Consider the following 13,585-nt stretch of genomic DNA (forward strand, 5'->3'; position numbering starts at 1 on the left):
ATCGAGCGTGATACTGGCCCCAGAAGGGGGAATTTTGATGCCTGGCTTGGTGAGGATGTAGGCATGTCGCCGTGTCGTGCGTCCGAAACAAGGTCCTGCCTGTTGGGACTCATCTGAGCTATGCTCTGTTGATTACCATCCGTGTACACGTCTGATTTCCTATTGGTTGTGACCGAGAGTGATGAGCTGGATGGTGATAGATGAGTCCGCAAGCTATGGTGACGGCCTTGATGACTTGGTCGCCGGGAGTTCTTCGAGAGGCTGGAGCGGTTGATGCACACCCGGGATGTAGGCGTGTTAGATCTCGGCATAGAGTGGCCATCCCGTGTAATTACACAATCCCCCCGTAGGTTTGACAGTTACGACAAGATCCAGGTAGATTGTCACATCGAATCTAGCATCGGGTGAGTTTGGGACATGGGATACATGAGCATTCAATTACTCATTTTGCGTTGTCGACAAGAATCACACTATTGATTTTCCATTTAGCACCAGGTCTATCAGAAAGACTGGAATTGGCTATCAAAGGCAGCTTATTCCACGTACAGCTCGAAGGCGGCGTCGTTTCGGGGCAGGAGCGGCCTGCGTCTCCGAATTTCCTGAGAAATCCCGATCACTAGCATCACCACTCATATTGACATATCAACAAAGGACACAAACACAGCAGCGATTAATAGGCAGCCGAAATTCAGTGACGATTCATGTCCAACTGGTATAAGCTTGAGTCTCAAAGGAGGGAGGGGGAGGTTCGCGAGCCGAGCCACGTGAACGTCGGGGGCGGATGGATTGTGGGGTTTGCTCTCTCCGCAAAAACAATATGGGCGCCGGAGGGTAGAACGGGCCCTTCAAGAGCACCTATCGAATCGAGAAGATTTGTAAATTGGAAAGGTGGGGTGTCGTGGGGAGCTGGGGTTCCTCTTGAGATTCCCTATCCTAGGACAGATTTCTACTTGCAGCCAGGGAGATCGATCGGCTTAGGGGAACAAGATATAGGGGGAAGGATATGCTGGACGCTTAAATCTACGTATTCTTACTATAAAATGCCAGCTATTTGTAGAGCTAGAAATGTAAAACGATGGAAGGCGAGGAATAGTCGCTTCGGCTATTGACATGGAAGACCGCTGCTCTGGTTATGAACTGAAGGCAGTTACGGGCGCAATTGCGGGGATGGGATGTGCCGCGTGATACGATAGACTTGCTACGAGCATGAATATGATTCCAATTGAGCTGAGAGTCTTCATTGGACACTGGAAGTGCTGAAGTCCTCAAATGATTTTTTAACCTCCCGTTGAAAATGTAGGAATTTGACTTTGATGACCCCGCAGGTCCGTGGAGAAGCAGCCGCGGGATATCGGGATATCGGGAAAGACAGCAAAGAAGTAAGGAAGCCAATTTTGCTCCTCCATACACTCACAACCCTTGTTTTCCGTGGGAACTGTCATCACTCGAATTCAGCAAAGGCAGCACAGCATGGAACCCCCGAACAATGACTACTTCCTATTTAAGCGAAGAATACGCTCCCTTCTCCCGTTCGACTTCACGAAACGCAGTATTCGTCCGACGGATATACATCAATCGCACATATTCAAATACTCAAGTAGACAAGTATCTTGATCAACTGTATCCAGTGACAAGTATTATTTGACATTCAATACACTTTCGAAATGGCGTCCGCACTTGTTGAGACTCCGCCTGTTGAGCCATCCCTCGCCCGGACCTACAACGGCGGTTATCTCAAGACCAGCCACGGCATCAACCATGACTATGAGAACACCCAGGTTGGGGGTGCGACCGATATTCTCGCAAAGCAGGCCAGCAGTAAGGAGAAGTTCGGCGATTGGAGGGATGACTTTTTCTCCGAGGGCTTCACCGTGGTAAAGGGTGCTATCTCCCGCGAGAAGGCCATTCAGTATCGTGAACGGGCCATGGAGTGGTTCCAAAAGTTCCCCTTCGGCTTCGATATCCATGACAAGCGCACTTGGACCGAGGATCATCTACCCATCATGATGAACGGCGGGATGGTTATGGGTTACTGTGCCACGCATGAGAAATGGGTGTGGGAGGCTCGGACGTAAGTTAGAGTTTGCTTTCTTAGCTGGATTGGAAATGAAATTAACTGCTTTATCATTGATAGCGAGCCAGGCGTTATTGAACCTTTTGCCAAGCTTTGGGGCACCGATGAGCTCTTAGTGTCTTTTGACGCCGTGAACATTACTCTCCCTGGTCGCACAGATGTGAAATGGACGCCCTGGCCTCATATTGACCAGTCCCCCACCCGTAAGGGGCCTCGCTTGCGCACAGGGTATCATCAACCTATCTGAGGCCGGCCCTCTGGATGGTGGTCTTCAGCTGCTCCAGGGCTCCTCGGAGCTATTCGAACTTTTCTTCAAGGAGAACCCCCCCAAGCCCAAAGCAAAGGATGCCCCCGGCCAGCTCGATTGGTACGGGTTTACCTTGGAGGATGTGGAGTGGTTCAAAGACCACGGCTGCAAGCTGATCAAAATTAACGCCGAACCTGGTGATGTTATTATCTGGGATTCTCGAACAGTCCACTACGCCTCATTGCCACAAAGTGAGACCATACGAACAATTATATACGCGACCTATACACCGGCCAGCCTGGCTACGCCTGAGGATGTGGCTTTAAAAGCCGACATTTTCCATCGCTTTGAAGGCACCACCCACTGGCCTCACTGCAACATTTTCGCCCAGGGCAAGGCCATGCGAGGAGATAAGATTTGCCCCGGGGAGCGGAATGAGCCGTTGGAGAAGCCCGAGATGACCGACCAGGTTCTCAAATTGGCTGGTGTCAAGCCCTACTAAGTATAAAAAAGGTCAGGGGGCCGGAGGTTTCTGAAACACTGTCCGTCCTTTCATTACCTTTTCCATAGCTTTTGGTAGTAGGCATGTTAAGTATTACGGCTCACTACTCGGCCCATTGAGCTTCTTTTTGCAGTAGATAGATTCCTCAACCTTACAAAAATGAAAACTGGAAACAAATTTACAAAGACATTGTCGAGTATAGGTTTCAACACGAGCCAAAGTGAAATGTGTATTTTATCAAATTTATTATGTAGCGTCATACTAGGGGAAGCCTATCTCATCCTATACTTTTGCTATACCGCGATCTACATGCGTATTCTGATTGGATCTGATGAAAAGTCTGCAGAGCATAATAATCTACAAGCTCCAGTCGAGCAGAGATCAAAGGGACATATAAATTCAATTTGCTTTCGCGAACCCATGGCGTGGGAGGAAAGAGAAATTAAAGCAAGAGACAGCTTGTCAGACTTGATTTATGGAGTAAGTCAGGAGAAGAGCGATGGAAAAAGTGGAATACATCTAAAATGTATCATAAATCTGTCTATATTTGCTATTTAGGCTGAATACTTGCCTTTATGCGAAGGGCAAAACTACATAACTGGAGCGCTCCCCACCGAAGTGGATTTTGTGCTCGCCCTTGTTGTCGTGATTGCCCAATTTGTCCGCCAACTCCTTGAAGGAGTGGATTTGTGGGGTCTGGCCAGAAATCTGGATCTGCACCGACTCGCCCGCCTCGAACTCTATGCTCAGAGCGAATATACCAATCTCAAGCTTCACAACCTCTCCTGGTGGCACAGGCTGGGTTTGAGTATGGGGATGGAAAGGATAATTAGGGTGCATAGAGCGGGATGGGTCAATCTCACGGTGAGAAGCACGTAGCATCCCGATCGGCCCCATGTAGAGAAGGAGATCCGTGGCCTTGTCTTCAGGGATCTCTTCAATGGAGTGCGGGGGAATGGAATCCCAAGGAACATTCAACGCGAGCATCGGATTTCCGTCCTTTCCAACCTTACGGATGACACAATAGACATCCAAATCATCGCGAGCATCGCACGACATGTGAAGCACAGCCTTGGGGATTCCGCAAAGTCTTGTCTTTTTATCGAAGACATATTGAAAGGATGCAATTGAGGTGCCAATCTCAGAATTGTAGCAGGCCGTACCAGGTGTGGAGAGCTTATCTGGGCTCAGGAGGCCGTTCTTGGAGAGGTATAGTTGACGATCTTGGACCTGTGGAGGGGGAAATGATATAAGTGGCTCGTCAACAATCGCATCTTGGCTCCCGAAGCGAAGAGTGGTCATCCTGATAGAGGGTGTCATCTCCCAATCATTGTCGATGCCTTTGAGGTATCGGTCAAAGAAACTAAGTAGCTCCTTGGTATACTTAGGGACCGCCCAAATGTCGTGCCATTCCTGATAGGGGCTGAAGCGAATCCACTTTTGGGAGGTGTTGACATCCATGAAGCCGCGAATGGACCCCATTGTGTGCAGAGCGCTAGAAAAGGAGGCTGTGATGTATGCCGGAATGTTAATCTTGGTCATATCAGGGCGCTTATCCTCCCAATAGGGATTGGTGACACCACCGCTCAGACGGTACATTTCCTTGAAGCTTTCCATGCCGTTCTTTCCCTGAATCATGACCTTAGAGATATGATCGAAGAAGTTACCAGCATAGATACCGCCACGAACAAACTGCTCCCTAAAGAGATCGCCGCATCCCTCCCAAGGCGCAATAGCCTTTAGGGAGGGGGGGCGAAGCTGAGCAATAAACCACTGAGCAATAGCGAGATGGGAGTTTCCAGCCATTCCCACGTTTCCATTGCACCACTCCATGGCTGCAACCCTCTCAATGCAATCATAACCGTCCTCCCCCTCCTGAGTCCCCATAATGACACACATGCCATCAGAATCACCAACTCCACGAGTATCAGCGTTGATCACAGCATACCCGCGCTCAACAAAGTCGGCCGGGTCGATGGCCTCAAACTTCTCCAGTCCACTCAGGGTGTTAGGCTTCAGGCCCATATCGTATGGAGTCATCATTTCCAAGAACTTGAGGCCGTTCAGTTCTTTACCGAACGGACTCCAGGAGAAAATCGCGGGCACTTTCTCTTCATTTTTGGGAGGTCTGTAGATGTCGACATAGATGACAGCGCCGTCACGGACCTTCAGACCAACGTCGTGCTCCACAAGAATGTCGCAGGGTAATTTTCGGGCGTTGAAAGGAGCAGAGCCAGCTCTTAAAACCTCAGACTTGTTCAAGAAGCCTTGGTAGCCATTGCGGCCGATCGAGGGCGGGTCGATGTCCTTCCGGGCAATTTGGCAAGGGGCAGGCATTGTGGTGAAGCAATACGAAATGGTCAAGTAAATCGTTTGAGAATTAAATGAAATTCAAGAGATCCATATTCACTTAATAGGTTTTGTCTCGCCTCTAAGATTTTGTTGGTGTGATGCTGGTGCGGAGAAATTTGGCGGGAGTTGGAGTCAGTTGGCGCTTATCCCGGGGTTTAATATCCGGATTAACCAGCCGCGATGAAGTATCCCACGGCTTTGACGAAGTGGTACTCCCTTCAGCCGATCCGGATTTTCCCAATTTTCGGGATTGCCGATATAGGTCTCCAGGTTTCCCCGCTTTTTGGAATACAAGGCGGAGCCAATCCGAGAACGGGCAATATACAGATCCAGGAATAGCTACTGGATCGAGCTTAGGGCAAGACAATTTGGCGCTGTGAGTTTTTGTAGAGTCATAACCCACGGTGAGCGTTGTTAGTCCGCGTAAAGTCTGAGTTTCAGTTAGCAAAGCCCCGGGCTCAGAACTGAGTGGATTGATATATGTGTTTACTTAGCCTCGCGCTTTTCCTCCTGGTTGGGCTATAAGAATCCCCCAAGGGCCCCTGTAGGTGAGACGCGCCAATTCTTGAGCAGTTCATCATCTCTGCTAAAGAAGAGCGTTATATTAGCCTTCTTTTGAATGCGCTTGTTGTTTCATGATGTCCAGCGGAAACAAGCGTGCCGTTGGCGAGCTGGCTACGGTCCTTCCCCGTCGGGACAAGCCCTGGTACCGTACACCAAGCTTGCTCCAGCTCAATTTCTATATTTTTATTGTTTGCTTTTCTGCGTCGGGAATGGGCTTTGATGGATCGATGATGAACGGATTGCAAAGTCTGTCAACCTGGACAAGTTACTTTAATAACCCGAATTCCGCTCTTCTTGGTGTCACCAATGCCGTCTTGAATCTCGGACCGGTTTGCCTTTTGTCTCTCCCTGGTGCAAGATATTGATTTTGACGATCTCCTCTACTCAGATCCTTTTTGGAGGTATAGTTGCATGGTTTGCCGATCGCTTCGGACGTCGTCTTACCCTTCAAGTCGGGTGTGGATTGATTGTCATCTCCGCCGCAATCCAGGCAGCTTCCCAGAATCTTGCCATGTTCATCATCGCCAGATTTCTCATCGGAGTGGGCATTGAATTCACCATGGTTCCTTCACCAGTTTTGACGAACGAACTTGCGTATCCAACGCATCGTGGTAAATTTACCAGTCTATGTTATAGCTTTTACTTAGTTGGGTCCATTCTCTCTAGTTGGACCACCTATGGGACCTTTCGGATGAATAACTCTAGTTGGACCTGGCGAATTCCCTCTCTGCTTCAGGGTGCCATTCCTTGTATCCAATTTTTTGTGCTTTTCTGGGTTCCAGAATCCCCCCGTTGGCTTATGAGCAAGGGCCGTCTTGATGAAGCAAGGGCATTCTTTGTCAAGTATCACGGCGATGGAGACGAACATTCCCCCCTCGTTGAGCAAGAAATCCAAGATATCCAAGACTACATACGCATCCAGCAAGGACTGGGCTCTCTCAGTTGGAAACAGGTAATTCCCCCCGCTACGACAGATACTTTAGTAAAATGCGACGACTAACATGATCATAGCTTTGGGAAACCCCCGCCAACGGGAAACGGCTGACCATAGTACTCTATCTATCCTTTATGACCCAGTAGTGTGGCAATGGAGTGGTCAGCTATTATCTCTCCTTGATCCTCAATTCGGTTGGCATCACTGGTTCCCGCGATAAAACTCTCATCAATGGTATTTTGCAAATTGTTAGCTGGGTGGCAGCTATCATTGGCAGTCTACTCGTTGACCGAGTTGGCCGTCGTCTACTTTGGATTTTATCAATCACTGGCATGCTGGCATCTTACACCACGTGGACAGTATGCTCGGCACCATACGCGGAGCATGACTCTGCTAGGCTGGCAAAAGCTGTATTGGTCCTTATCTTCTTCTTTCAGGTTTTCTACTCCGTGGGAATCACCCCTCTTGGCCCTTGTAAGCTCAAGCGAACATTTGAGGATGTTCAGAGATCTTTTTTTAACCATGATATGTAGGTTACTCCGTGGAGATTCTTCCTTTCCACAGCCGCCAAAAGGTCATGGTGGTGTCTTATGTTGGCAACAGCTGTGCCGGCCTTTTCAACTCCTTCGTGTCACCTATTGCACTTGATGGCATTGGTTGGAAGTACTATCTAGTCTATATCGTGATGCTTCTTCAATTTTTGATCATTGTTTATCTGTTCTTCCCTGAGACTCGTGGATACGCTTTGGAGAGCATTTCCGGATTATTCGAAGACAGTCGCCTGTTTCTTGGTCGGATCAAAATCCGACCCGATCATGACATGATTAAACAAGCGGCAGAGAAGAGCCAGATCGACAAATCTGAAGTAGAGTTTGTTGAGAATGTCGCCACTAAGACCCGGTGCGTTGCTGAAGAACTGTGACATATTATTTAGGACTATGTATGTATTTAGCCACCATCAATTTTCGAACGAAACACTTTTTTCATTTTGCAAAGTTATAAGTCACCCTATTTTAAATGTGTATTGCTGTCTACTATTCAATGTTTCCCTGTCTTTCAGAGTTTTAACTCGAGAACGAGTAGAATAGAAAGGTCAAATACCGAGGCTTGCTTACTTATCGAACTATACTAACTATTAAACGTCGGAAGGTCCCTGATAATATGAAAATTCTAAGTGCACCAGAACACTCAAAAGATAGTTTAGCGACAGTGAACAAATAGGAGACCTGTACTCATAATTTTGACCATAGCCTCGTATTGATGTGGCATGTAATGGATCGAGGCCCTTCGTGAGAGGTGCTTGTGTGACAAAGTTGCCTGTGTTGACCAGCCAATTTCAATTCCTGCTTATGACAGGTGGTGAACCTACTCTCTGCTGAGATATTAGACATGTCGGGTTTCGCTAGTTTTAGCGTTAATCCGATCGATCGGAAAATTGGTCCCCTTAGCTTGGCCCAGTTCCTCGTTTCTGTCCTATCCCGTAGCGATGCTCTTTGATAAGCCGGTCCTTATCCCGCGGAGCGTCACCTCGGTTACCGCAGGTGCACATACGAGGAATAAGACAAAATTTCAACCGGAGCCAGTTAGCCTTTGCGCATGGGAAGGATTATATATTGTGTGTAGGTGATCAAACTGTAGGCCGCATCAACGTCTTGGACCTGAAATATCTTTGCGAAAGCGCGTCTGCCACCATGGCCAATGACCTCCGATGGATTCCGGCAAGCCCGCTGGCATCCAGTGGTTTCTATCCTGGCTTCAACCCGACTTCCAAGCTCCTTCCTAAGGGATTAATACACAAGGAAGGCCATCTGGCCCTTCCATGCGATATTCTATTGGAGCAAGATCTGGAAGTCACTATGCGCGATGGTGCACGATTACACGCTGATGTTTATCGTCCGCCAAACGCGAGGCTTGGCACCGTGCCCGCAATTCTCGCCTTTTCGCCTTTTGGAAAGCAAGGTGGTCCCAATCGTTTTCACTTTGATCGCAGAGAATGGCGCTGTGGTGTGCCGAGGAAGGTGGTTTCGGGGCTGGAGGTGTTCGAGGGCCCAGACCCTGCATATTGGTGTTTTCATGGCTACGCCGTTGTCTGTGTCGGTAAGAACTACATAGTGCCTTATTTTTCTTTCATTGAGTGGGATCGATATCCTGATTGAGACAGACATGAGAGGAACTTGGAATTCCGATGGCAATGCTACTTTTCCCTGTGCGGACCAAGGAAAAGATGGCTACGACGTCGTTGAGTGGATCTCCTCGCAAACATGGTCAAATGAGCGGGTTTCCATGTCTGGAAATAGCTTTCTGGCTGCTACCCAATGGTTCGTGGGAGCGGAGCAGCCGCCTCATCTGACTTGTCTTGCCCCGTGGGAAGGATTTAGTGACATGTACAATGATCAAGTACGACGTGGAGGTAACTATGTCTTTTCCCAAAAAGTTCACTCCACCTGGCCAACAAGACATCTACCTGTGCACAAGAATGAGCTTATATAAATTAGCTGGTTCTAATCATCTAATCATATATTCTACTGATAGGAATTTCTGACGCCGGCTTCGCCAGTGGCTTGATTCTTGGAGATTTGAGCGGAAAAAGCTCCGTTGAAGATATTGCCAGGATAACTGAAGAGAACCCGCTATGGAACTCGTATTGGGAGACTCGTCAAGCCAATCTAAAGAACATCCAAGTCCCCCTTTATGTTGTGGCAAGTTGGACAAATCCTCTGCATACTCGAGGGACTTTGAATGGATTTCTTGGGAGCAGTAGCAAAGAAAAATGGCTGCGGATACACGACTCTCATGAATGGCCTGGTATGTTGTTGTTTTTCTCCCTTATTATTCGAATTGCGGAGCTCCTTCAATTGTCTGACAAGCAGCAAATTTAGACCTTTATGAGCATAAAAATGTGGAATCATTGCGATCTTTTTTCGACTATTACATGAAAGACTCCAACAACGACTGGATCTTTAACCCCCCTGTACGACTCAGTGTGCTTAACTCGAATGGGCAAAATGTCGTTAATCGCCCGGAACCCAGCTATCCATTGGATCGACAGAAGCTTTTCCCGTTGTTTCTTGACTGCGGCACAGGATCACTCCAAACGAGCGCACCCCAGAAGTCAGCCATGCACCCATATGCAGCACAAAATGGTTCCGTGACTTTTAACTACCGATTCCCATCTCGAATGGAGTTCGTTGGTCCATCAAAACTTCGTCTTTTCGTCGAAGCAGAGGGATCCCATGATATGGATATTTTCGCTACTCTAGAGAAGTACAGCTCCGAAGGGCAATTACAGAAGTCTGTAGTTATAGACGTCGGCTGGCTGGCTGATGATGGTGAAAAGGAGCGTCGAGATTTGATTGAATGGAACAAGCGCGATCCAAAGTTTTGCTCGAGCTTTTTCAGTTCTGGCCCGGTTGGCCAGCTTCGCATATCTCACCGCCAATTGGACGAAGAACTTAGTACTGATTTCCAGCCAGTCTACACTCATGCACGAGAGGATTTGCTGCAAGTTGGTGAGGTGGTCTCCGCTGATCTCGAAATTTGGCCATATGGATGGATCTTTGATGAAAGTGATATCTTGCGCCTGACAGTGTCTGGATTCAATCCTCATCCGCACCTTCGTCCGACTGATCCTCGACCCATTTATCGCAACAAGGGAAAGCATATCATCCACACCGGGGGAAATACAGCCTCTTATCTCTTGTTACCATTGACATCTTGATAATCCGAGTTTTCTCATGTATACATGCATATGCCGAGCTTCTTGCATGAAGTTTGTCTGCGTATTGGAGATGATTTGCTCGTGATGATGCATTAGCCTATTAAATAGCCCACATATTAGCCAGTTACGGTTCATAAATTTTGAAAACTTTGCACTCAATCAAAATTTTATACAAAAATGGATTCTTATCTGATGGGATTGGCCATGCGTGGGCATTCTTGTAAGGGTCCACCAGGAGCCTAAGGGGAACCAATCGTCAGGAACCGCAGCGAGGCTGAGTTGGCCATGACCTGTCTACCAGAGTATCACTAATAGTAAAAAAAGGTAGATTATTCGCTTAGCGTGCAACTTCAATGTGCGATCGTTGCTTGACAGCTCGACAGCTCTGCCTTTCTGGGCTGTCACCACTTCAAAGGTCCTGGACGAGCACGTGACCGTGCTCGACGTGGCGACCTGGTTCATCGCGGCACCGACACCTTTTTCTCTTTCAACGACTACTATCATAAAGTCCGATCACAAAATTGAGATCAATTATGCCAGACTATAGCAAAAAGAGAGTGACCCTGCGACGATCGTGTACAGCCTGCATCAGGGGCAAACGCCGGTGTGACCAGCAGTGGCCGAAATGCGGCAGATGTCGCACTAAGGCCATCGACTGCGAATACACCAATAAACCTCTCACAGTTTCACGCCATTCACAATTGCCTATGAGAAAAAGAGATTCTCAGCAGCAGCCAGGGGAAGGCAAGGTCGTTTCCCAGATCTATCCAACTCTGCGCCTAGAGATTGCGAAGGAGTATGACCAAACAGCGATCAAATTCCTTGTGAATGGAATGCGCTTATATCCATCTACCTTTGCCGAGAAACAGAAGACACATTTTCTACACCCTGAAATCTACACCTCAGGGCTTCCCACGCCTATCCAAGATGTCTACACGCTCTGCAGGCTCCAATCGCAGACCCAAATGGACAAAAGTAACAGAGATGTCCGACTAATGTTTCAACATAAGTTTCTTGAATTCAAACGGCTTTTTGTCAAGTCACCGACATTTGAAGAGTTACTTGGTTGCTCGCAAGCGTTGATACTTCTTCAATGTTTCCTCTCTTTGGATGAGGACAGTCACATTGAATATTCTGACAGTCTTGGAACGATATTGGAGCAGATTGCCGAGAGACTGTGGGAGCAGGCGCCTATACAACTTTCTTCAACACTCAGTCCCCGACATGCGTGGCTTCTAGCCGAAAGTGTTCGGCGCACTATCATCGTAAGCTTGATGCTACGTAGTGCCTATTCTTTGAAGACCAGGAACTACTCGGTTCGCACGCCTTTCATTGATGCCCTTCCATTTGATATTCGAATGCATCTTTGGGATGATGATTATGGGTCTACATGGCCAGATCAAGAATCTGACTCTTCTGGGTCAATGATTTCTCTACATGGATATTCTGATGCCATGGAAAATGGCCATGTACATGATATCACACCATTTGGTGCGTTGATATTGGCAGCTTGCAAAGGGAAAAGAGTGTCTGCCGTGCCATTCCCACCGACGCAATCCTATATTACCCACTAAATAACCCGAAATATGGCTTACGCAAATAGCCGTTCAGGCATCTTATCTGAGACCGGTCGGATCCGTGAATATGAATTTTTGATTTCTATTAATCACACTTTGTCCATTTTCAAGGAGATACGTTTCTATAATTGGCTGCATCCTCTATGAGAGAAAAGGTCAGCTTGTGGGATGCTCACCGCAGAAATTGCTTCAATAGACCTGAAAGCATTTCTGTCATCTGCTGATAAAGTTCTTGTCTCTTAACTTCAAATGAATCAAAAACATCTTTCGCTGATCCCACTGCGATCTGGTCCTTTCCTTGGACAAGTTGATTCCACACCTCGCTGACAAATTCCTGAAGTGGCATGCCGATAAGGTGACCATCTTTCAGATCAGGCTGGTGTTTGGCATCGTGTAACTCGGTCTGGACAGCCGGTGGATAGATCTCAAGAACATCTACATTGCCTGGTCCGTCGTGAAGCTGGGTGCGAAGTGCAAGAATGAAATGGTGCAAAGCAGCTTTTGACGCACCATAATTGGGGCAACGCATCATTGGAACCAGAGCCATCTGAGAAGTCGTGAAAACAAGTGCCGTTTGACCAGGTTGCTTTTGAAGGTGAGGAATGAATGCCTTGGATATACGGACGGCCGAGGTGTAATTTGTGATCAATTCCTGGTCGAAAATATCTAGGTCGACAGTTTCGGGCTTGGAAAAGTCGAAAGGTCGCTGGATACCAGAGTTGACAAAAATACAGTCGAGATCCGGATCCTCTGCGATGACTTCCGATGCGAAGTGAGAGATCTACATAACAGTGTGAGGATTGATCGTGCACTTGATTACGGGAAGTGTGGAAGCAAACCTTGTCTAATTGCATGACATCAAAAACCTTAGACTTGACCTTGTCTGACCCATGCTCTTGAACAAATGAATTGAGATTTTCTTCTCTTCGTCCAGCAATGATCAATGGAGTTCCATTCTCGATAAGTTTGATGGCCAAAGCCTTTCCAATGCCGGAGGTTGCTCCGATGATCAGAGTCTTCTTGTATGCGAAAGGCATGTTAGGAGTTTGACAGGCAAAGGTATCGCGGGAAAAGATAATTTTGAGAGAATTGAATGTACTATAGATTTGCGATGTAAAGTAGATTATATACGTTTTCCTCGTGGCGATGATTATGAATAATTGACTACTAGACAGGCTCATCATTGTACGCTGAAGGACGAAGGACCTATAAATATTCAACAATTTTTTGTCTGCGGAGACTAAACCATTTCGAGTAATGTGTGGAGACAAAGAATCTGTCGCTGGTTGGATCATGCAGAAAGCTACCCTATGCCGAGGCTTCCACGCCACTGGTGGAGGTTAAATCCGATGCGGTTGGCGTCGCGCGATCCAGTGCAAACTCTGATGGTTCGAAACGGGTTTTCTGATGCCCTAGGAATGTGTCAATATAGTAGGATACGGTATCGGCTAGGAAGACTAGGATCCAATGGAACGAGATGCTCAATATAGTGACGTATTGGGTGACTGAACTATCTAATTGTGTGGCCGGGGGAATGTTGAATATCCCCTACCTCGCTGTCTAGCGTGTTACGGCGCTGGGTTCCGAGTATACCCGGGATACCATACAAAACACGTA

At 47.6% G+C, this 13,585-nt stretch overlaps 6 protein-coding genes across 6 annotated transcripts; 4 read left to right on the top strand and 2 right to left on the bottom strand.

Moving 5' to 3' along the window:
- Positions 1–1,664: 1,664 nt before the first annotated feature.
- On the top strand, positions 1,665–2,823 carry N7462_006629 (uncharacterized protein; the record flags this gene model as incomplete). Its single annotated transcript, XM_057078347.1, has 3 exons — positions 1,665–2,071; positions 2,135–2,234; positions 2,302–2,823. The coding sequence occupies 3 exons, from the start codon at positions 1,665–1,667 to the stop codon at positions 2,821–2,823; spliced, it is 1,029 nt and encodes a 342-aa protein (XP_056933927.1).
- A 573-nt stretch (positions 2,824–3,396) lies between these two features.
- N7462_006630 (CocE/NonD family hydrolase) lies at positions 3,397–5,160 on the bottom strand (the record flags this gene model as incomplete). The annotated part of the gene is made up of 1 exon (XM_057078348.1): positions 3,397–5,160. One exon carries the CDS (start codon positions 5,158–5,160, stop codon positions 3,397–3,399), a length of 1,764 nt encoding a protein of 587 aa, XP_056933928.1.
- A 653-nt stretch (positions 5,161–5,813) lies between these two features.
- Positions 5,814–7,595, top strand: N7462_006631 (uncharacterized protein; the record flags this gene model as incomplete). The annotated part of the gene is made up of 4 exons (XM_057078349.1): positions 5,814–6,068; positions 6,128–6,691; positions 6,820–7,147; positions 7,207–7,595. The coding sequence occupies 4 exons, from the start codon at positions 5,814–5,816 to the stop codon at positions 7,593–7,595; spliced, it is 1,536 nt and encodes a 511-aa protein (XP_056933929.1).
- Positions 7,596–8,364: 769 nt separating this feature from the next.
- On the top strand, positions 8,365–10,391 carry N7462_006632 (uncharacterized protein; the record flags this gene model as incomplete). The annotated part of the gene is made up of 4 exons (XM_057078350.1): positions 8,365–8,770; positions 8,835–9,083; positions 9,206–9,478; positions 9,553–10,391. 4 exons carry the CDS (start codon positions 8,365–8,367, stop codon positions 10,389–10,391), a joined length of 1,767 nt encoding a protein of 588 aa, XP_056933930.1.
- A 707-nt stretch (positions 10,392–11,098) lies between these two features.
- On the top strand, positions 11,099–11,965 carry N7462_006633 (uncharacterized protein; the record flags this gene model as incomplete). The annotated part of the gene is made up of 1 exon (XM_057078351.1): positions 11,099–11,965. One exon carries the CDS (start codon positions 11,099–11,101, stop codon positions 11,963–11,965), a length of 867 nt encoding a protein of 288 aa, XP_056933931.1.
- A 175-nt stretch (positions 11,966–12,140) lies between these two features.
- On the bottom strand, positions 12,141–13,005 carry N7462_006634 (putative short-chain dehydrogenase/oxidoreductase; the record flags this gene model as incomplete). The annotated part of the gene is made up of 2 exons (XM_057078352.1): positions 12,141–12,749; positions 12,808–13,005. 2 exons carry the CDS (start codon positions 13,003–13,005, stop codon positions 12,141–12,143), a joined length of 807 nt encoding a protein of 268 aa, XP_056933932.1.
- Positions 13,006–13,585: the final 580 nt, after the last annotated feature.

The sequence above is a fragment of the Penicillium macrosclerotiorum genome (genome assembly GCF_028827735.1).
Source record: "Penicillium macrosclerotiorum strain IBT 26536 chromosome Unknown utg000006l_segment0_segment0, whole genome shotgun sequence".
In the NCBI taxonomy this organism is placed as follows: Eukaryota; Fungi; Ascomycota; class Eurotiomycetes; order Eurotiales; family Aspergillaceae; genus Penicillium; species Penicillium macrosclerotiorum.